Below are 24,717 nucleotides of genomic sequence, written 5' to 3' on the forward strand. Positions count from 1 at the left end.
CTTTACGCGCAGAGTAGTAGACACAACACATATGCGGCTATTATCACCTCCTCGTTGACGTCACTCCCACAGCGTCATACGAAAAAGCCACGCCCCATCATCGATCGGCCTCACACAACTGTTTCAAAAATAGCCCTGCAACAACTGGTTAGACAAGGCAACTGTGGCTATTTTAAGCTCTCTAAATGGAATTTGATATGCTATGGAATTGTTCAAATATCTGTTCCGAGAAAACAGCACATCCAGAAACGACCCAAAGACATAGGCTATAGGCTATCTTCTGTTGTAATGATCTATAAACCACATGCTGGGAAACTAAATGTGTTGGGCATCAAACCCAGCAATAAATTATGTAAAAAGGAAAGGAATCACTGAAAAATTAACGCCACAACATCTCCTAAGGCGTTGTGTGTATTTTGCACATGGTCAAATCAAAATGGGGTGTGGTATTTCTTGATAGCAGCTGCTGCTGGGTTGCTGAACTACACTGTGGGATGGGATTGTATTCCATTCCAATCTCTGCCCTAGCCAATATTAGATTAGGTTTTATCAACATTTCTAAGAAGCATGCATTGTAGCAATTCATGGTTTATTACTTGCTATGTTTGATCAGCTAATTTCTCACAGAAAATAACTACAACTCTTGTAGGCATATGTAAAACTGAATATAGTTGTGTATTTTACTAGGCACGTTACATGAACAGGTTACGGCATGCAGACAACTTTGGACTTTGGACAAGCAGTTCCACTGCCTGACTAGTTTTCCAAAGCTGGGGCAAACATGCATCTGCGTAAGCATTTGCAAATACAGGCCACAAATCCAATTCATCCTAACTTATGCATTGCCATTTAGCTCTCAGAAATGTTTGCTTTAAGTGCCATATCTAAATGGTGCTTCCTCTCCAAAACAGTGAAACATATTTTGGCTTCATGCTGCTGTGTGCACTTTTTACATGCAAACCCTTGGTACAATCTTTAAAGCGGGATACTGAATAAGGCTTGTCACATGCAAGTTGTTTTCTTTGCATAGTGTACATATCATCATATAGTACATTGTACTTCATTTAAAGAGCATTGAACTATCTCTGCTCTGCAACTAATGAGGATCAGGCAAGCTAAGACCTGACTATCATCAATGAATCCAAAAAGTGAAAATGCACGTTACAATAAAACTTGACAAGATTGAAACTTTATCATGTACCATGATACGTTTGTTTGATAAGCAGGGCATGGTACGGGACAAGTCTAATCTGTGAAAGATATGTCTATCTATTGTTACTATTTCTCGCACCACGGATCAATACTCTGCCACATCTCTACCATTCAGCCAAGAAAGCCTGCATAAAAACCGGCCCTGAGCTGTCTTCTCTTCTCACCCATCCCCCAATGTGTTGCTTTCATTTGAAGGAAAAAGGAAAAGGAGGGGTTAACACAGTATGCCCATATTAGGCACATCCTGCTCCTCTGGCACATGCCGAGGAAAACCCATGACGTGGGTGGGAGCCCTTGCTTCCTGAAGCCATTTAAAGTAACAGCAGCGAGAATTGCATTAGGGCTTGCTACTTCCTGAAGCCCATATTTGGGCAATGGCATCCATTTCCCCAGGTTGTATCATGATCAGAAACTGATGGTATTTTTTTTTTACACTTTCCTTACGGCTTAGAACTGGATACTGATTGTCACATCAATAGGACAACTTGATAGTATAAACTGGACCTCAAGCATCAGTTAATAAGTGTGTAGTCCGAGTAGATTTGAATTTTTAGTGAGAAACGGAAGGAGAAAGGCATTTTTTCTGAACAGCCTAGTCTGGTTCTACCAGACCATCGTACTTAATTTCATTTGTTCAGAAGACTACTGAAGGGAAATTAAAATTGAGCGGAAGTAGTAGGCGGGCAGTGCCAGACTAGTATAGAGCTGTTAAGCGGAAGTCCCTTACTTCCGGGGCATGGGGCCTATCGGCTCGAAAAATTACAACGGTAGTCAATGGAAAGAAATGTATTATTTTCTGGTCCCAGTCATGAAATGCCTTCGATTGCACATATGTTTTGTATGGATTTAGATGGTATTTTTTCGTGCAAAGAATGGAACAATTTAGCGAGTAGAAGCTGGATACAGTCAGGTTTTGTGCAGAGCGCTTTTGTGGACTACAGCTCTTCGCTGCTCTTGCACTTATGATATACGTCACCACCACTCGCACCCGCTTAGCTCAGAAACATGGCTGTGTCTTTAATGCACTTTACCGCCTTCTTTCAATGACAAGACAAAAGTCTTCAGCGTGGCGAAAACCACTACACAAGTGGACATGTGGAGAGTTTCAATTTCTCGAGTGGGGAGATTGTTGGCGTTGTCCACGCCAGCCATTAGCATTAGCTTTAGCCCTGTCAGTCGAGAAGTGGAGGGAATGTGTTGAGGTGACGTCACAGAGGCGACAAGACTTGTAGTTGTTCTCGTAAAATGTTTTCAAAAGCCGACGAATAATCATACAACATACCGTCAAACTCTTCACATGAAAAATTATCATTTAGACCCATACAAAACATATATGTAATCCAGGGCATTTAATGACTGGGAACAGAAAATAGTAGATTACTTTCCATAGACTCCCATTCGTTTTTTTTCAGCCGAGAGGCCCCATGCCCCGTAATTCCGCCACTTCCGCTTAACAGCTCTATAGGCCTACTTCCAGTGGAATATGTGGAATGCAGGTGATTGTTCCTTGTATGGCTGCAGTTCAACAAAATAACAGTTTTAGAGGAAAACAGGCTGATATGTGCATTTTTTTGAAAATGTGCTCTTACTGTCAGACATTGTTTTGTTTGGTCTGGCTTTGCGAGACTAGAAAAACAAATGTTGTTTGTTTTTTACAGTGACCAATAGCATCCCAAAATGCCGAAAGGTTCCTCCTTGTCCCCTAATATGGATGATTTGAACTGCATCGCCTATTTCAAATCATATAGACTTTAAAGGTGGAGGGTAATGTGTTTTTGGGTAATTTTTTGTGGCACAGTGAAAACACTCCAACACAGATTGGAGAGTGCCCTCTGGTGGTCACATGATGTCATTTAAGCTAAATTGTGGAAACCGGTGAAGAACTATAAAATGTCACACACTTGCTTGTAGCCATGATCACACTCCGAGGCTGTGCGCTAATGCACATTCAAATGATTCATATTTATACAAACTTCCTGTCAGTGACTGAAGTTAGCAGTTCCCTCCCTCGCCACTACACGACAGATGACACATTCTGATTCTCTCATCTCCATTGCCTGCAAGCAATCAGCTTAACAGAGATATGACTGACATGACTTGAGGAAAGGCAGTCTCCCCTCAGCTATCATAGTACCTTGACATTATACTTACTTTACAGTACTCAACAGAAAGAAGACAATTTCATTCGTGATTTTTCCTCGACTTTCCAAATAATGTCAATGCACATGCATGTATTGGGTTTTAATTGTTTATCTCCTATTCTTAGTTTCAGCTAGTCAAACTCTTTTGAAGATACATTGTTAATTACACAGGTGCATCTTTCAGTGAGTTGTACTGTAGCTGTGTCTCTTCGGGTGGAGAAATTCCTAAATGTACTGCACTGCCTTAAGCACAATGGATAGGCTTGCTGTCTGGTTTTGGCCTTTCTCCATAAGTGTCTATTCAACTTCACCATAACAGTTTTAAGTTTGAAATGTTGGTAACACTTTACAATAAGGTAGGCAAAATTTTAGGTAGTTAGCCTACTGAGTGATGAATGAAAAATGAATGAGTAAATACTACATACTGTAGTTATTGAGTAACTACTATACCAATATACTGTATATGTTACTATATTGTTATTGAGTAGGCTACTCACTGAGTAACTATGTAGTAGTTACTATATTGGTTTAAAGTAACTGAATAACTAGTTACTCATTAATTTTAAATTCTTTACTCAGTAACTACCTACAACTTTGTGTACCTTATTGTAAAGTGTTACCGAAATGTCGAGCTTGAATATCTAAAGTTGTTGGGGCATTGTGATCCAGCTGATTAACTACAGTCAGCTGTATTGTCGGATTTTCAGCACTGGGTGGTGCACTTACAATGGAAATTAAAAAAGGATAACTACTGATTCTACTGTGGGGTTGTGCAAGGTTTGGAGTGTGCTTTTGAGATAAAGGGATAAAGGTTAAGGAGTTCATAAAAGAAAAAAGAAAAAGAAAAAATGGGATCCATTTTTAAAATATTTTATTATTGAATTAATTGATCTTGTTAGATTTAAATTAGCAATCATGTGGCCATTTGTAAGCTTACATAAACTGACATTTTAATTCTATTTTGCAGCTGATCAACCCAAAGTAAAATGGAAAAACCATGATTCATGAAACCATCATTCTTGATTCAAGTCAATATAATCACCTTAGGTTTCTTGGTGATGACGGTACTGTGACGAGATAAATGATTAATTACTTACTATACCGTATATACTTATTATTTCACAACAGGTCTTCAAGTTGAAGGAAGGTAAAATCAAAGTTCTAGATACATAAAATAAATGTGTTCTTTTGAGCCAGTATAAAGCCCTATTTTACAATCTTTATACAACGTTGATGTTTGTTGCATACATACATATACATTTTTGTATATAGGATATGAAACATCATGAGGCAGCTTTCATTCCAAGTATGTAAAGTAGTGTACAAAGTATGAAAGCAAAACCATAGCCAAATGAAGGAAGAAACAACTGTGTGGGATGATATGTTAGTAAAGCATGAACGAAAATTGGTCATACATGACAGCCTCTGCCAGGTGTGAGTACTGAGGTGTGCATGAAGGGGAGCATTCCAGGTCATAAGCATGCACTTTTTATCTGTATGTTTGTGAAACTTGCTTATTCACAGTACATTACATTAAACCTGTTTAAAGTGAAAAGCACTAATTGAAAACTGACCTCCAAATGTAGCCATTTATGTACATTCATTATGAGGATATAAATGAAAACAAATTCCACTGTTAAATGTAGTTGTTTTTTTAGCACGTTTTCTCTTACCCAATGGTACCTTTTTATATTTAACCAATCTGGTTTCAGTTGATCGATTAAAATAGCACTACAAATGAACTTCATGAAAAGTACCCCAATGACCATAAACCGTGAAAGTGAAGTTGTAGTTAATTGATAACAATGTCGTTATTATGGCAGTTCACATCTCATCAAAATGTGGGAGGTTTGTATTACAAAAAAATAACAATTAAAAATCAGTCGGAGATAAATTGTTACAAATCTTTTATTAAGATATTCATTATGTAATCCATGTTGACATTTTCTCTATGATTTGCATTTATTTATTTTACAGTTGTTAATGTGCAATTACCTTTTTTTATAATGTTGGGTCACAGTTACAGGGCTTTCACAAAGTTATTGGCACTTGGAACACAGAAAGAATAGGATGAGCAGTACAGGGTGTCCACTGGCACTACAGGGATACAGAGGGCAAGGAGCAGGGGCAAAGACATGGGTAGACCAATTACTGCACGGGTTGTGAAGAAGCGCTGTTTTCTGGGTAAATATATACCTCATGCTGCGAGTGCACAATAGTCAACCTGACCTCTATGTGTGCGTCTATATATAATATACAGTATTGATCTGTACATGTGTATAATCATATTTATATAAGTACTGTTTAGTGACAAAAGGTTCCCCATGCTGTGCCACACCTTCCCTCCATTCAAGTGTGTAGGTTGACATGTTTTTGTGAAGTGTAAACACGTATGTGGAAAGGTACAGACATTAGAATTTTGTTCAGAACATACGGGGGGAGGGTGGGGGGTCAAAAAGCGCGAGAATGCACTTGAGAATCGAGAGCTTTATTCTCAATAGCACACAAATACACAAACACAACCACCACACTCATGCGCCTACTGCAGATGAAGCAATGTGCAAGTAGGTTGTGAGTGAGGGACTTTTTGGACACCAGAGAGCTTAACATTTATGAGAGTTTGACCTGAAAGCTGATGGGTAAAACCCCCTTGCCACAGTTATTTTGACTTTACAAACCGCAAGATACACCCTGAACCAGGGTTGGTAAGCTATGCTCATTAGGACTGGGTCAATGTTGCATGTTGGACATTTCTGTATTTGGGACAAAAGGCAGCTGTTTTGTCAAAGCAGACCAATGATGCCTCCCATTTCAGCTCTGGTAAGTGTGACTCACAATGGAGTACAAACCATGCTGTAGGGTCACTGTGTAACATTGTTACAGTAGGACAACTAATTTAAGCCCTTACTGTTTCACTCCTCAGTTTCTTGAGGGTGTTTACAGTTTTTTTGGGGGGGGGGTTTCTTGGGGAAACTCATAGTTTTTTTCAACGGTAATTAGACCTATGTGAAGAACACAATCAATAACAGTCCTTCTACAACAATCCTAAATTCAGACATTTGAACAGTAATTTGGCTATATATTGTGCCTGGTTTTATTTATTTAGGTAGGCACATTGACAGGTGTCCTTGACATTATGCTAAATGACATATGATTCAATTTCATTGCTAGATTGAATGTCCCAAAAACTCCCTCCAAAAACCCAAAGATCGTGTTGAATGGACACCAATTGATCATGGTCATTAAACAGTGGAAAAATAATATTTACCTAAGAATTTGGTATTATGGTGAATTTTATTTTGAAAAACCTTTGAGGTTTTATGTGTAACATCATGTGATATCACAGCATGCCTTTCAAGAGATGCGGTTGAAAACACCTGGCAAAGTCTAACTTTTAATGACTGTCATAATTTGAAAATGTTGCGGCGAAAACAGGACATAGGCGTAATTTGAACTTTTGTGAACTTGGCTCAGTAAATAGTCACTAGGCAACTTGAACATGACATTCAATTTTTTATTCAGGTTTAACCACATAAAGCCACTGCTCTGTGTGTGTGTCTCTCTCTCTCTCTCTCTCTCTCTCTCTCTTCTGAAACACATGAATACACTTGTGGAGACTTGGGGAAACATGACACCAGCTGCGTGAGGCACAGGAAGCACAACAGTCTTCAAAAGATACTGGAGAGAGGTACTGTAAGTGTGGGTGGGGAGGGGGGTGGTGCTCATGTGGCATCTACAGACAAATGCAAAGCGTACTGAGGTTTTGTTGTTATTACCCTTAACGGAATACTTACAAGGTACTGCATTTATTGTTCTGTCCATATATCCCTCAGGCCAAACCATTTAAGTAAACTCATCCTTATACTGTAATCTTTAATCATGAAATCTATAATTAAAATAGGTTTAGCTGTAGCTATTGTGCCTCTAGCTATTTTCTTCTTCTTCTTCAATAAGATTGACTTAACTGTCATGAATAAGAATCATCCATTCCTTCCTGGTTGTTACACTGTACCTGTCTTCAGAAAAATAGAACTATTTTTTTTTTTTTTTAGAAATGGCAAAAAAGAAAAAAAAAACACAAAATCGCACCCAGACCACTTTCACTTATATCCACCTGCAACAGGGATATTGAATCCCTGGTACTGACCTGTGATCTACAGTATATATATGTATAGGTCAACATGCATTCAAAAAGCTTCTAGCAAACACAAACTTTCACATAAAAAAAAAAAAATATCAGTTGTCGACGTTTCAAAATCAGATGCATCCAGCAAAACGAAAGGAAGAACACTTGGGAGTCAACTCAACAGTCTTTTTGATTATTTACAGTCGGGGGGTTGTGCCAATTCTACACAACAAACAAAAGGCAGACATGGGGGGGGGTGGGCGGGGGTTCAGTTGCTACACAACATTTCTCAAAAAAGGTGCATGAACCACTGGTTCTTCTCATTAAGGTGCAGGAACCTCCACTCTACCTCTCATGGAAGGTGCAAAATTAAAGAGGTGGTGCATTAAGATACATGAATATACTACTTACCAACAGTCACAGCCACACAATAGAGACTCTCCTTCTTTACCCAGTAACTGTTTCACAAGCACACATACACACGGATAGTAGTACCATAACATCTTTTTGCTTCAAGCAATATAGTGCCTCCTCATGTCACCACTGTTTCTACTAGGCTTCTGCTCATTGATTTCAATTAAAAAAGGCATTTTTTCAACTTTCCATAATGATTTCTCTTTGACTTTTGCATTTGCACAAACATGTCTGGAGATTTTTTTTTCTTCCTTTCAATTATTTCAGTGCAAAGAATAAAAAGAATGAGTTGTCTAACCAATACAACCTGTATATTTCAACAAGTCATTTTCAAGAAATTGTGGGCCACTGCTGTATGGAAGGAGGCAGACGTTGCAAGTTCACAACCCAACCAGAAATGTTTATCATAGACAACAGTCAACCCAGCTGAATCAGTCTCATTATTCTTTTTAAGCTACTGAACGGAAGATGAAATGCTTCAAAATCTAGCAGTTCAACTGCTCATTCCATCTCTCTTCACTGTCAAATAATGATAAAAAATAAATGACTAAGGGTCCTATGATGAGACTACTTTATTTTAATCATTTTCTTTGCAAAAATAGCACTTTTCCTTATTTGACAAGACCTCTTTCAATAAAACATGAAGATCGAGATTCTAAAACAATCCCTTCACTCTCTTCGCTCACACCATTCAAGGCATGGGTACTTGTATAAATATAATTTGTCCTCTAAAAATATGACCATCTTTGACCTGTTACCCTTACATTTTCTTTTACAATCATATCAGTAAAAAGCTCTCTCCTTCTCTCTGGAACACTTTTCAGTTTGTAGACGGAGAAAAAATTTAGAAAACATAAGTATGATATAGTTCTATAAGACACTGCACAGTGAAACACTCGGGTGAGATTCTCTAGTCTCAAGAGGGGTGATGCGCGGTGTGGAAAGAAATACTTGCAGGGTGACGAGTGGCAGGTGCAAAGGGAGGGGAAAACAGGTAGTGTTAATTAATTTATATATCATAGGATCTATTTTCAAATTTAGTTAATTTTTTCTGAGGCTGGGACACAAGTCGTCTGGCTTGCATAGAGTGAAATGCCACCGACGCGTACTGTTACATTCATTCTACTCGCCACCTCTACTCCTAGCCTGTCCATCCATCCAGCCATTTTCTTTTCCCCTTTCAGCTCGCCACCACCACCACCTGCATTTCAGGGAATGTATTTATTATGCAACAGTGTATATGCGTGTACACACCTTAAAAAGACAAAAGGGAGAGGCAGAGGGGCAGTTAAGAGAAAACTTAAACTTAACTCTTACTCTCATGTCCCTTTCCTCCACCAACTCCATTGTTCAGTCAGTCATAAAGCAAAAAATAAAAAAAGTTTTCATGTCCTTGTTACATCAGGGTAACAACAACTGTTGTTGACCCCTTTTAGCAGTGTAATATAGACAGTCAGATGTGAGAGATCAGCGTGGGCCAAAGAGTGAGGAGGAGGCAAGCAGAACTTGGGGGAGTAGGAAAGGATACTGGTATGCGTGTCTCCAAATTTTTCAACCAGGGCACGATTGTTTTTGTTTTGTTTTCTTTTCTTTTCAAAATAACGGTCCTCCGTCCCCGCCCACACCCGGTAGTGATTCACCTGAGGAGCCGCCTGACTCCATGCCTGCGCCGCTGGCAGCCTCCAGGGAGGCGGGGTCAAAGGCCGGCTCCGCCCCCAGCCCCTCGTCCTCCATCTTGACGCCGTCGGGCAGGAAGGCGGTGTAGGCGTCGCTCTCGGCCATCAGCAGCTTCAGCTTGGGGATCCAGCTCTTGCGCACCACGCGGCGGGCGTTGGTGCACATGTCGGCGGCGATGGCATTCATCTCGCTCTCCTTGAAGCTGGTGGCAAAGTTCTGACAGTAAACTAGAAAAAAGAAAAAAAAAAGAAATTGCACCTTGTGCCGTGGACAATAAAGGCTCATTTATGCTCTACGTTAGATACGCATACGGATACGGACGGAGCCTTCTGTCCGTACTCTGCGTACATTTCGTCCGTATTTCTGCACGTATCCTGCAAGCTTGCGGATGCGTACCAAACGGACAGAACGGAGCAGTATCAATGAAAATCGTAGGGGGCGCATAGCCAACAGTTCACTTTCACTTTTAACCAGACTGTACATACGTTTAAAAACACAAACGAAACACAAATAATACTTTATAAAATGGCTTCGCTTTTGAGGTGAGGTTTGTGTGCATTGGTACGAGATTACATACACATCTATCTATGACGTTAAACGGCCGGGGCACAGGGACAGACAACTCAAACAGAGCAACATGAGCGGGGATCACACGGGGAAGGAATGTCAGCTAGACAGCAGGCTGACGGCAGCAAAAGAGATAATTCCATAGATAGTATATAAAACAGAGCCTAGGTTGTGTGTTAAAACCATTTGTTTTGTTTGATGCTAATTAATTAAGCACTTAATCCTAAAACTTCACTTCTTACAAAGTGCATGTATAATAATAATAACTTCACTGAGTTATACATGCTTTCTGTTTAAAGGCGCACTATGTAACTTTGGGTGTGTCTTAGGAGTGTACACTATGTAGGGTATATTCATGTTATTGAATAAACAAACTTTCTTCACAGGAAAATTGGATCCCTGGAACACGGTTTCGAGTTAGAAAGCTAGCTGAAAAGTTACTGTTTCACTGTCATTGTTTACAGGACCAGGGCCCACAGGTTTGTTTACAAACATATTCTAGTGTTACATTTGGTTCCGGGTTCCTCAATATCATTTTGTTTTGATCTATTATGATTATAATTATTTATAAAATTATAGTTATTCAATAATAAGAATTCCATAGAGAAAATGTGTTGTTTTAACTAACTGCAGGCTCTGTAAATGTAAACAAATCCCCCTCCCCTGAAACTGCAAAGTGTACCTTTAATGTTTTTCAAAAATGTATGGACACATGAGCACCAGGGTTTATACACACACTATAGTAATTTAGGGCTTGACATTCAGTTTGACAGTGTATGTTGCTATCTAGTGGTCACTGTTAGTCATTACCTTATGCTAACCATGAGTCGGTATGAGCAAATGATCTCCCATTGGCACTTTTGATCGAAAAGTAGCCTGACATGTTTCACCGTCAAATTAAGTGAGACATTTAACAGCCGGTCATTCAATACATTACAAACATACTATATAATGCAATCCCAATGCATTCCGCTCTATCTCTCTGCCCAAGTGCCTTGCATGTTTGTGGGCAAAATAACCACGGACAAAAATAAACACATTTGTGCTCACATTTGACCGCATGCAGAACTCTGTTGTCCAGGGGCTTGCGGCTCGGGTCGTTGGTGGACGAGCGGATGCCTGTCCCACAGCTGTTGGCCAAAGTATTCCTGATACAATGGAAAGAAGAAAATGAGATTCAAGAGGAGAACAAAAATAGTTTGTTTTTATCACTTTAATGCCGGCAGATGAAAAGAAAAAAAATACATTAATTTCTATATTAAAACTCAGCTTTCGCCAACTTAAACATGAAACACTTTCAGAAATAGACCCATACTTAGGCACACAGACAAAAAGGGACACACCTGTCAAAGAAGGCAGCCAGCAGCCTCCTCAGCAGCACCTTGTGTCTGGTCCCCGCGCTCACGTGACAGTTCATTAGCTGGGCTCGTGATATATACACAGAAGTACCTACAGGAGAACGCACACGCAAAAAGAACTTCAACAAACAATCGAACCACCAAACGTCTTCTTCAATCCCACTTATGACACATTTTTCTCCCTCACTTAATAACATGACTGACCTACTTACATTCAGATTCTGTGGTTCATATAGTCAGGATCTTAATCTTTGAATAACTGGAATATAGTTTTGTGTTTGTCTGGTGGCAACTCTGATTCATATCAAACGGTTCAGCTGTAGGTGGGGAGTGAGGACGCTCTGCTATTGTTATATGTCATAGTTTTGCTTTTGTTTTGTTTGCTTTTTTGAGTTTTTCATGCCTTTTATGATTGTATTGCTCCATGTAAAATCTGTGCCACAAGTTTCATAACGGTGTACAAGTGTATTCCTTTTCGTCTTTGTATGCTATGCACAATACAATACAATTCTTGTCTTGTTGGGTTTTTCCCCTTTACAATTTTTACATTAAATTACCCTACAATTCTAGCTGGGCGTATGATAACATCATTCCCTTTCTTTGCTATATTCACGTCTCTCTCAGTCACACTCATGAATTACATTGAAAGGTATGTAACCCGGCCAGTAATGTAACAGACATTGTCGCAGGATGTCCTTGACATAAACACAATGTGCACACTCTGAGTCAAGTGTGCAACACAGCCGCATGCTCCGCATACCAACGCTAAGCCGGGTGATTCGAGGACAGCTTTGTCTAAATATATGCATACAAACAGTATAATTTCCATTTGCCTTGTCCTGTATAGATCCCCTGAAACAGCTTACAATACATCTCTCTTTTCGATTATACTGTAATTATATATAAACTGTATCTTCTAAATGATTTAAAAGTTAGCAATTCTGGAGCAAGCTTGTTGTAAATTTTTATTTTGTCAAAATGAGTGAATTTCTCCTCACAACTTGCTACCTGTACTTACTGTGTGCGCGCTGAAAGAAAATCCAGTGTTAATAAACAGCCTATGCTCTGTAAACTGATATGTTGCTAGCTACGGTTGGCCCCCTTCTTTTTTTTTTTTACATTCCAGTTTAAAGATCCTAGGGCTGTGTATTAACACTGGGTTTTGTTCAGCACAAACACACAGTACCAACCAGGTAGCGGAACGTGAGGAGATATTTACTGAATTTGACAAAAAGTGATTTTGTCAACAAGCGTTCTCCAGAATCATTGGTCGCCACCTTTAACACTAGAACCGCCAGCATTCTATTTATACCTAGAACCGCCAGGCGGGTCAAATTGACCCGTGCATTTCTAGTGTGGTATAAAGTCATAAATTAGTTTGTTTAATAATCATCTGTGTTTTGGACCTCTTGTTTTATAATCTAAGTATCTTTAAGAACACTAATCACGTTTCGTGGCGACTCAGTAATGAAACTGAAAGTAGATATAATATCGCAAGTATAGTAGTGAAAACAGAAGGTCAAAACAGCGCCCAAATGAGCTAAAATCCTAAATACAATAAACAGTAACATGGCAAACTTATTTTTAGGTAAGCTCTAATTGATTATTCATTCATTTTTCCCCACGTTGACATGTTTTGAGGCGGAGGATCCCTCCGTCGCTCTCTGTCCGGCTCACAGACAGCACTCAGCTGTCTGTCAGTTGAGCTGCGAGCCGCGGTGTGTGGAAGACAGCGCTCAGTTCTGATCTCTCGCTATCAGACTGGCATCACTCATTTCACTTAGTAATTCTAATGTTGTTAGGTATGTATCTTCATCTCTAATTTATTGTAAGTGTCTATGAATGACTGCACGTACAGTTGTCAGATCGCGGACCCCAAACAATGCCGTTGCCTAGCAACCTGCTCGAAAATATTTCATTTTCCTGTGCGGGTCAAATTGACCCAGTGTGGCGGTTCTAGGTATAAATGCCTGTTTTTTTAATCCAGTTTAATTGTGACTTTATTTAACCATAGGGAGAGCATCACAACACAATTTTAGGAAAAGTCAAAGAGTTGGGGGCTTCAATATTTCGTAAAAGTATAGTTATGGGCAGTTGAAAAACCGCCACGGGTCAAATTGACCCCGTGGCGGTTCTAGTGTTAAGGCCTCGGGATACATACTGTAAAACTATTCATGTTATGTATTTATTGTATATCTTTTGTATTGCTTTTACTGTAACATCCACCTGCCTATGGACAACAGATGGAAATTAGCCCCTGGGCTACAATCTGGCACATTTACATGTTGGAATGACTATGTTTATCAATGTGCATTGTCCTGAAATAATTAAATAAAAATTAAAATAAAATAAAAAATTCTGTGCAGTTTACCAGTGCGTCACCAATTCAATTCTGTCTCTAGTAAAGTGTCCTTCTTCTCTCAACCCCCATACATACAAACATACCTGAGACTAACTCTAGTTTCTCAGCAGGGTCTCCTTCCTCGTACAGTTTGGGATGACAGCGGTTGCCTATCTGAGCAATGAGTTCTGCTGGGAGGCATGTGAGGTCTCTGCCTCGCATCCGACCCCGGGTCTCTGTGTGGTCTGGTAGAGCCTCCACACGCTCGCCAGTAGCTGGAGAAACACAAAGACGCAAGGTTAGAAATAAAACTGCATCTATTGTACGCAGAGGAAATAGAGTCTGCTAAACAAAACATATGTCAGATGACTATTCAATTATATAGCTGCACAATTAATCTAAAAAATATTAATATACCATCTTGATTCATACAATCTTATTACTAGTTAATGCTGATTCACTTGCACATATTGCCCTGCATGCTGACTTCTTTATTCGGGAACAATATATATAATACATAATGTAACTTGCTACTTGTAACTTGTCACTCGTTGAAGCCCCAAGATTTTGATCCTGTAGGTTTGTGTTCCTCACCAAAACCTTTGATTACTTTTACCGGTAAGTCCAGCACTTACCGTATTTTCCGCACTATAAGCCGCACTGGACTATAAGCCGCAGGTGTTATAATGTTTAATTACCATATGTAAGAGTTCGTGCACAGAGGGGATTGTCGGGAAAGAGATGGCTGCTTGAGGAAGCTCCCATTTATTAACATTTCAACAAACAAGTTGCATATTTGCATAACATACTTAAGTGTCATTTAGTGCAATAGTAGCTACTAGGGATGGACAAGAGTGTTTTCGCTACTCATGTGATCGCTTGCATTCCTCGAGGATCAATCGATTCCTCGTTAAACTTTTTTCTATTTTTAGAACGCAACGCATCTGTCTACAGAACAACGGTTGACCGCAATAAAGCGCTCAATGCTTATGTCAAACAGTCACAGTTGCCATATGATATTAAGGATTTTTTTCCACAAGTTTAAAACACATTTTCCTCACTGAAAGTAATTAAATAGACGGGCCACAATTTAAACCGATCGAGTAGGTCTGCGATGGGGAGAAAAAAAGCATGGGCTGTAGTTGTAACAAAAAAAATAGCATAAGTCACCATTTAAAATAAGAAGGGCAGCAGAAAATATAAAATGATTGGTGAGTTATTTATATGTATTTAAATTGTATGACAAAGCAGATAGTTGTAGGCCTATATCCAACCGCGTAATGCTCACTCGTGTCCGTGAATAATTACCGCGACTAATTCCTCATTAACGGATACACCCGTCGGTTTTTGAATCTTATCCCCATATTGAAGGCTTCTTAACTGTTGTTGGCTCGGAGCGAATGTGCCTGAAGTAAGCAAATCTTTGAACCGTGTCTAAAATAGTAAAAAATCAATATATGATATTAAATATCATAAGCTTTTAATAAGATTTTACAAAAATAACATATTATAAAACTTAGTTTACATTTTTTTTTACAGGACTGTGTGGGCATGGCCTAATCAACCGGTCTACTAGCCAGCAATTGTTTTTATAGAACGTTCGGCAGAGAACTGCCGTGATTGGTTCAAAATACTTATCGTGTAATAAGAACCAGATCACAGCCAGCCTCATCTTAACTGAATTTCTGCAAAGTTCATCAAATTCTAATATCAATATCTTTAATTCTGATTGATAAATATACACAACTCTTTTCAGATGCCTACTATCATGAAACTATCTCCCCAAATTACAAAGTTAGAAGGATTTTATGGATTTGTGTTAACAGGGGTTTTAAAAAATAAATAAAAAAATGTGATTCACATTTAACCAAGAATCGTGCAGCCCTAAAAATAAAAAACAAGCATATAATAGGAAATGATAGAAGGAAAAGGCAAAAGTGATATTTTGCCTAAAGCTATAAGCAGGTAAAAAACCCAAGCACGTACTTTTATGTCCATTACCTGCAGCTCCCATGTTGAGCATGCTGTACATGGTGTACATGTTGCAGATTTGCCTGTACTGCTCTTCGGCACATTCGTCCGCCCCCTCTTCTTCCTCTTCGTCGTCGTGGTAGCTGATGGGCGAGTCGCTGGTGTAGGTGCTCAGGGTGCCGGGGCTGGCTCCCTCCGACATGCCCAGACCTGCTGCTGCCGAGCTCCCGTTGGTGTTGCTGCCGCCGCCCGCCACCATGCCCGCCAGGCTGGTGGCGTTGGCGCCCATCCCCATGGCCAGGCCCAGGGCCGCGGGGCTCTGGATGGCACTGCCCCGCAATGCCTCCTGGGAATACCGCGCCGCTTTCCTGGCCCCGCCTCCTCCCCCTCCAGAGCCCCCTCCGTCTCGACTGCTGCCTCCCTCCCACAGGCGCTTGGCCACGGGGGTGCAGACCACCGAGTGAGGGGCGGCTGTGGCCTCAGGCTGCTGCTGCTGCTGCTCTGTCTTGACTCGCGATACCAGGGAGAGGGGTGTGACGCAGGAGGCGGGCCGGGCTGCAGTCTGTGTGACGGGGCTCTGGGGCTCAGAGGGAGGGGCCTCCTCAGCGTGGAGACCCTGGGAGTCACAGCTCGGGGAGGACACCTACAAGTAAATGTAAACGTCCACTTGGTGTCAGCAGACAAGGAGAAAAACTGATGTACGGAAAAAAAGTTTTTTGCTAGAATGGTTTCTAGGTGAGACGGAAGGAGGTCCGTCTCACCGTCCCAAACAGTCAAACATCTCAACAATCAGCAATGGCCAGATTCAATTCACATTTGGTATGAACAGTCATGGTTTTCAGTTACTGATACCAAATGATTCTGTGACCCCCCCCCCCCCCCTCGCTTTTATACAATAGGGCTGTGCGATATGACGCTAGATCTTCTGAACAAAAATAAGAAAAAGCATTTTGTTTAATTTTATGCAATATCGTTTATTTTTTAACTCCTTTTTGTCATTTGGTTGACGCTTTGCGTGTTAGGCCTATATTTATTTTATCTTCACATTATAGTAAATGTGAGTGTTGTATTGCTGCTCTAGTTGAAACTGGAAAATGTTTCATTTGGTTTCATATATACCAATTGTATATGTATTTATTTTGGTTTGCTTATACAGTTGAAAAGTGCTTTCTTTTAAACTTTTTTATATTAGTATTTTCTATTTTGTTACAAGATTGAAAATGTTCACAAATACTTTAAATAAAAGGACAAAATAATCATAAATCAGTAAGAACATTTAATATCACATATTTATTCATCTAACTTACAGAAAATATGCTATATGTATAATTATGAGGAAATGAAATGACCTTCTGTATATCGGGTTATGAGATTTTGGTCATATTGCGCAGCCCCAATCTATAACCATCATCACAAATATCATTTTACTTCCACAAACCCAGTTGAACCTTACCTTAAGGAAGAATTCTGTGCCTTTTTCCATGATCTGTTGGATCTGCAGGAAGCCAGCGGTGTACATGAGGAGAAACTGGTCGCCCACCGTCATGCTAAGGCGGCCTGTGTAGCAGAAAGCCAAAATCTGCTGGAAGCTCTGGGGCTGCACAGCTGACGGGAGCTCCACTACCGTTGGGCTCGTCTCATTGCCGCCGCCACCTCCACTATTGTTGCTGCTGAAAAGGTCCCGGAAATAAGAACTGCTGGCAGCCAGCACGGCTCGATGGGCCTAGGAAAGAAAAGCAGATAGGGAAAGTGTCAAACTAGAACTCTTTTAGTGGTAGTAGAGTAGGGTTGATCTGGTTGAAATGGAACATTTTAGTTTTAGGTATTTACGCTATAACTCTTGCTTAAAGTGGCAACAAGGAACTTTCAGTTTACGGTATTTCTAGCGGCTCCTTTGGACAAAAGCGGTAGTGTTTTTACAACTCCAGCTGGTGTTCCTGAGTGAGCATACCCATCACAAAGGCATTAAGGAAAAGCTGTATAAGTCAGCATTCTTTGCACTTATGGTCTTGTTTGCTGTTACATGTAATGCATGATCATAAGATACAAATGTTGACTTTTTCAGAAATATTTTGAAAAGTTCCTGGTAGCTACTTTAATGATTCAAAAGCAGAGGCAGAATTTCTGAATATAGTGTCTTGCTCTGGGTTTTGCTAATGACATCAAACCAAAGATGTTCAGGCGATGAGACAACTAAGGTCTGACCTTCAGACTAGTGGACTTGTGGTGAATGACCTCATGTGGACTTCCCTGACATTAAAACAGGGTCACAGGACATTCTCATAAACTATAGCCCCTTTTACACAGAGATTGCGGCATATTGACGGAACAACATCACTCCAATATGCCGTCCTTGCTTGCTTCTGTGTTATTTACACAGAACCAAGCAACGCCGGCCTGCTGGCGCATCAGTAGCCCCTTTTACACAGCGCTCCGGAATGAAAGAGGTGCTTGTAAACAGCGTCAGGTGTGACGTAAACATTAAAAAAAAAAAAACATGTATTACAACACCGCGCCGGTCAGCTGCTTTACAACAACAACACTGGCCGGTGAATTGAGAGCAGAAGTGCTGGATCTTGCAGTAAGAGGGCCGTATTTTACTGTCCCCGTGATGTGCCGGTTGATCTCGCTACGCCCTGAGTCCAACATCTCTGGGACTGTTAACCAAACTGACAAAAATCACTCCCCTGCTCACTGCTTCACCTCTGTGTCTGTGTCTGTGTGTCTGTGTGTGTGTGTGTGTGTGTGTGTGTGTGTGACAGGTTGGCTGTGAGCGAGTCTCTTTGTAAGGGCAGCAAACTGCCAATCAGACATCCACATACACATACACACAGTGTGTGAAGTCACATTACTGTAGACAGAAATAAAGTGTGGATATACGCTCAGACTTAGGATAATAATAGCGGCGGCGATCCGGTCGCAGCCTAGCTTAGCCTAGCCTAGCTTAGCCTAGCTTTCCCATTGTACAACTTCCCCTGGGCAGAAATAGACTCATACACTCTGCAAAATGAAGCGTGGGGGTTTGGATTGAGCAGCGGACCTTATGACCAGCTAGATTATACGCCGTTCCTTTTATTTGGTGATTTTTACGGGACATCAGGCCGCCGTGGTTAATGTTAAACACACGTCCTTCAACTGCTAACATGGTCGCATGTTTAGAACGTAGGCTATGGAACGTCAAACGCCCCCCTGTTCCGCAACAACAAGCTGGCCGCATTTATACAGAGAGGCGGAACTGATTGTGTCGGGAATCTTACTACCCCCCGAGGTAGTAAAATTCCCGGAACAATCTCTCGCACCTTTCTTCCCTCGTTCCGCAACGGTCGCATTTATACAGCAGGGCGGAGGGCCGAAATTTCGGCATATTCCCGGCTTTCACTGGCTGTGTAAAAGGGGCTTATTACAATGATTTATTTAAGGCAGGAACAAATCACATTTGCAAAACATACTGATTGAGTTTTGGTACCAAAACTAAAACTAAACCTTGTTTGATGCATCATTATCTTGCTTACTTCATAAAATATGTAATACATAATTTATTAACTAATTAAATAAGAATAAGATATTACACTTATAGACAGCATTGGTGATTTGAATCAGTATGGAATTACTGCACATCCATAATATTGACTAGGTCTTTAATGAGAATGAATTATATAAAAGAAATAATAAAATACTGTGTTGAATGTTCTTGGAGAGAAAGCCATTCTGTCGCATTGGCATCTCACTTATTACTGTGTGGTTCAAAAGATGTTACAGGACAAAACTATAAAAGGTGATAGAACCAAACCAATCCTTTAGCTAAAGAGGAAGAATTTAGCAAAATATTTTAGCCAACAGTGGAGAAAAAACTAAACTGTATGAAAGTGCACCATCCCAGCTTGCAGGACGCATTCAAGCAGCAACAAATGCATTTTTTGTAAAAAGAGTTACATCTGTCCACCTTTCAGTAAACAGCACTTCTTTTTAAGAATTGAAGCGTCAATCCTCCATGCGTCGTGGCTGCCACGGACGGAGCCACAGGACAAATTGCTTATAGCCAAGGCCTTACGTCTCTTATTATAGCATTGACTTTCAAATTAAGTGTTATCTTCACTACGAAAACAACACTGAGTTGCTTGCTCATCATCAGTACCTTGAAGGCATGGCCCTTGACCACCACGGAGACGTCGCAGTAGAGGCCCTGCAGCCGCTGCTCATTCAGACACTCTAAGACATTGTTGCCAAAGTTGGGGATCGCCATCTGGAGGGTCTGGGCCATGGTGCGCCTACGCACACCACCAAAGGGTTCTTGCTGGGAAAGAGTGAGAAAGAAAAGAAAGAAAGAATGAAACCAAAAGCATGAGAGACAAAGAGGAGAAGACATCATTATAATAGGTGACGAACGTTGTCCTCCATCCACCACCACGCACAAACTCTGTGTAACACGGATTATTCAGCTTAAGGTGCACTATGCATATTCAGAGGCGATTTGTTTACATTTGCAGAGCCTGCAGTAAATTCACAAAATATATTTACTCTACATGTAATTCTTAGGATTGAATAATTGTATCACCATAAATCTAAATATTTTGAGGCACCTGATCAAGAATAAAACTGTGGGCCTGGCTGCTCTAAACAACAACAGTGAAACAGTAACTTTTAAGGTTGCTTTCTAACTTCAAACAGTGTTACAGGGATCAAATTTTCCTGTGAGGACAGTTTGTTTATTCAGTTATGAAAATATAACTGAGAATATTTTCCCTTCTCTGACACACCCAAAGTTACATAGTGCACCTTTAACTTAAACTTCACTTGGAGCCATCAGGCCGTTTATGCCTTGGGTCAAAATGTGGTGTCGTACACATTACTCAACAACAGGGTTTGGATTGAAGTGTTGGTTTTACACAGTGTACTTGTTTTATTTGAGCAACCATATATAGTGTCATTTAACAGGGGCACATTCAAATCTCCATCCAAGAAAAAAGTTGGTAAAAAAAGCCAGGAAACTTTCAGTTAATACAGTAACATTGAGGGGAACCTTTTTTGTACCCCAACAAATGCAACAGCCAACAGCTGAACAGCTAGGTAAGGTCAACTCGCACTGGCTATGAGAGATTAATATATGTATATATATATAAGATGAACTCATATAGGGATTCATCTATTACCCTGTGTTTGCCATTTCATGCTTCATCCCCAGCCACATGGTTACTTTGGGCGGACCCATTTCACAACAATGACAAAAAACTTTTTCATCCTGTGCTGTTTCTTTGGTGTGAGGAGGATATCAGCAGGCAATGTGAAGAGGAGGAGGAGGAGGTGCAATATAACAAGGCTATGGCAAAAGACAGAGAAGACTCTGGGAGAGACAGACCTAAAACAAAACTGCTGAGGAATGTAAGACCTCTACATTAATGGACACAATTAAAATGGCTGACTTTCAATGTAATACCAATCATACATTAAACCTAACAAAAGTCGATTTTATTTTTTTATTACTACCGGGCCAGATTATTCACAGTGAAATGACTCTATTCCCCGAAAGAAAGTAGCCCTGAATAAGAATGATATCCCTTTGGCATATCCAACTGACACAGGCCACAAATATTTCTTCACACAGTCCCACTGAAGGCTTTTGGAAGGCTCACAGGAAGGTTGATATTTGAAACAAAGTTTTGGCTCCGTGGATAAAGCTACATTGCATTAATCTATACGTGGCTTAAGTCTTTCGCAGACGCTGTTACTGCCGCAGGAGCAGGCTCACTAGTAAAAAGCCTTTTTATTTTCCGTCTTCAATAAGCTATAAAATCCTGGTGGTGTCCTTAGATAACTGGGTCATGTGCTGTTATTCTATGTGCAAAAGTGTGTCTGTGTGTCCTAAACAAACACCACCTAGCATGTTTCCATTCACTTCTCTAAACATTCAAAAGGCAAACATACCCCCTTTGCCCTGCACCCGTCTTGAGGATGGCAGAAAATATTCGATTAAATAGGTGAGCCTATACTGAGAATATGAACTCATGTGTGTGCAGACTATGTTACTGCTTGATTCTCGAAAAATAGCTTTGTACTCTTCGACATGCTATCGGCAGACAGTGTCTTCATATCCCTCCATATCTTCTCTTATCTTTTAGAACTTGTAATTCGGTAGTGATCTACTTTGCATACCAGTCGTGACATCACATGTATTAGGCATTGATTGTTGTATGTCCTCTGCTCTGTCGCTACAACAACTCCCTATATAACCTCCAATGTAACTGCTAGCAATAAAACGGCTCCATTGATAAGCCCACGCAGCATTCCGTTGACCATAAAACCTTTACTTAGAGCAGAATACCAGTCATACGTGTATTTCACGTATGCACTCAGATGAGTACACAGGCCTGTAGAACACTTTAGTGTGCATGCATCATAACCAGGCTACAAAAAAGGCTTGACACGGATTCTTATACAACTTTAAAGTGCCGCATGAACACACATTTAGAGACATAGGCTACATAACACCGACAAATTTCTGATAAGAGTGAGAGCAAAGTGATTGAAGGCCACCCTGTGAGAGGCATACAACCAACTTTGAGTGATGAGGGCCAGAGTGAGCCGCCCCATCATATCCAAAGCCTTCCATTTGGGATCTAGCCAAGCTCCGGGGTAAAAGAGAAATGCTCTCTTTGTCTCGGTCTCACTCAGGCTCCCTCTCCCTCATACTAAAACACAGATGCGCGCACACACACACACAAACTCAAACAAACCCACAAAAGGCACACTGAGTCACACACAGACATTAGACAATACTGCTTGTTTACAGTTTGGCGAGCTGCAGTAAGCACACATGCGTGCACATGAAGACACACGCACTGGGGCTGAGAGCGGGGCGTGTTTGCACAGAGAGAGAGAATGTGACCTGTGTGTGTGTGTGTGTGTGTGTGTGTGTGTGTGTGTGTGTGTGTGTGTGTGTGTGTGTGTGTGTGTGTGTGTGTGTGTGTGTGTGTGTGTGTGTGCATTAGTGTGTGCATGTGTGTCTTTATGCACCAAGGAGGGGCACTGAGGCCTGCAGAGATGAGTGGGATCATCTCAGGTCCTTATTCCATTAGATATATAGAGCGCAGTGATGTGAACAAATTAATTTCACCCCAGCTCGTCCTGTGGCTTATCAGATCTCATAACAACCAGCCTGGTGAGGGAAAGTAGGTCAAACATACTACCAACATACTAAAGACCGTTAAGAAGGTTTCGCCTGCATTAAAAGGGCTAAATGTTATGATGATGAGACAGCTGTAAATATAGGCTCCAAATGCATCCGTCTACTTTACAGTTTATCTGATTGAAAGCAGCACGGGCTTTGGTGGCTTTTTTTTTTCACTGCTATGTGGGTGATTACTGTGGAGTCATTGGTGCAGCTGGCACACACAATGCATTCCCTCTATAGGCATTTCCTGGTTCTCATATGCCCATGTCTGCATGGCTGTGCTGCTACTCCTCCTATCAAGTCAAGACAAATACATAGGCCACACACAGACACAAACACACACACACATTGTGTGGTTCATCTTAAGGAGACGGTGAATAGCGAGTAACAACACACAGCCATCAAAAGCTTCTACACTTCGTAACTCTATATCACTTAAGGCAACGTGTTGTTTTCCCACTGTGCTTCAAAGGTAAACGATGCCGGGTAATGCCCGTAAAAGATAACGAGTTCTTGAACACCGCGCGTGTGCCAGTCTACCCACCGGGAATGCTCCACTGTCGGCTGGCACCGGAGCCGGTAGAGAGGCTGGGGGGGCGACACTAGGATGGCAGCAAGCCCCGGTGGTGCCCGGCTACAGGGCGACGATGTCTTGAACTGTTTACGCGCCGTCAAATGGCATTCAACTTTATTAATCCACACCATGATCATCAGCAAGAAAAAGCGGCCATATATTGTCACCCTTTCCCTTTCCCCTTGTGGCTGACTAGCGCTGAAATGTTTGATGCCCTCTCCCATCCGCAACGGGCCTTTAAAGAGGTGGCTAATGGCTAAGCTAACAGCACTGTTAATTATTTTGGGTTCGTCCGGGGCCCGCCGCACCATCCACCTCAATGCCAGCTCTGCACAGCCAGCCCCCAGCTGCACAATGTCAAGCATTTCCGCGATAGACAGTCCACGCTTTAGAAATACAAATGAACAATTACACTTACTGCCTGCGGCGGACGAGGTGTTTGTATACTGCGACGCCGGTTTTTTGTCAAGCCCCAAAATGTTACTTATTTAAATATTTCGGTGATGGGGGAAATCGCTCCCCCTGCCATTCTCCATTCTACCGACATCAACAGGTCATCCCAGGACACGCAGCAGCTGAGGGCGAGCCAGACGGAACCAGTGCGGCACGGAGCGGGGGGGGCGGAGGGGGGAGCACAACAAGGCACAATTCTTTACAGCTCGCAATCTGAGCTGCCGTGCTAAAAAAAAGAGATGGAAAAGAAAGACAAACTGACTGCCTTCGCATTAAAGGATAATTTAGCGAGGATCTACGTGATATTCACCATTTCACCACCATTGCACTCAACGCTGATGTTAGGGTAGGCCTATTCGGTTTTTCTAAAGGGCTGAATAAAGTTTTGGACTGTGCCAACCTGGCTGGCGCCACCCATCCCCTAAATCGCAGACGTATCCCAAAACTTTTAAGTGTCCCGTGTCTGCTCGGCCGTGGTAAGGACACCGGTGGCCCCAATCCGCTCCCTCCCTCCCTCTCTGCTAGTCGCCGGTGGATCCTCAGACGACCCCGGTCTGCCTCACACACACACGTAGAGTATAGGCTACATACAGCGGCCCCTGACGAGAAACTCACCCCTTCGCTCGGGAGAAGTATATCCGACGCAAAGCCAGCGTCTGTTCATAGGAGGAGACGCGCTCTTTCTCCCCGCTTTTCCTCGCTCCTCCGGGCAGCC

The 24,717-nt window shown here is 41.4% G+C and overlaps 1 protein-coding gene across 6 annotated transcripts; it reads right to left on the reverse strand.

Moving 5' to 3' along the window:
* Positions 1–5,291: 5,291 nt before the first annotated feature.
* On the reverse strand, positions 5,292–24,717 carry nacc1a (nucleus accumbens associated 1, BEN and BTB (POZ) domain containing a). 6 transcript variants are annotated; one of them, XM_080044479.1, is made up of 8 exons: positions 24,618–24,717; positions 19,943–20,101; positions 17,261–17,530; positions 15,838–16,450; positions 13,941–14,111; positions 11,481–11,586; positions 11,188–11,285; positions 5,292–9,797 (listed from the first exon to the last, which is right to left on the reverse strand). In XM_080044479.1, the coding sequence occupies exons 2-8, from the start codon at positions 20,066–20,068 to the stop codon at positions 9,487–9,489; spliced, it is 1,695 nt and encodes a 564-aa protein (XP_079900605.1). In that variant the 5' UTR covers positions 20,069–20,101; positions 24,618–24,717; the 3' UTR covers positions 5,292–9,486. The 6 variants fall into 6 exon arrangements, with proteins under 6 accessions (XP_079900605.1, XP_079900601.1, XP_079900606.1 ...); XM_080044475.1 differs by having other exon boundaries at positions 15,823–16,450; XM_080044480.1 differs by having other exon boundaries at positions 19,943–20,097; positions 24,618–24,653.

The sequence above is a fragment of the Ammodytes marinus genome (genome assembly GCF_949987685.1).
Source record: "Ammodytes marinus genome assembly, chromosome: 16".
Taxonomy (NCBI): Eukaryota; Metazoa; Chordata; class Actinopteri; order Uranoscopiformes; family Ammodytidae; genus Ammodytes; species Ammodytes marinus.

Coding starts and splice junctions, on each gene's coding strand:
- nacc1a (XM_080044475.1), bottom strand. CDS start 20,068: ATGGCCCAGACCCTCCAGATGGCGATCCCCAACTTTGGCAACAATGTC. Junction 16,451..17,260: donor GCACAGAATTCTTCCTTAAG/GTAAGGTTCAAC, acceptor ATTTACTTGTAG/GTGTCCTCCCCGAGCTGTGA. Junction 14,112..15,822: donor TGCAGGTAATGGACATAAAA/GTACGTGCTTGG, acceptor GTGTTTCTCCAG/CTACTGGCGAGCGTGTGGAG.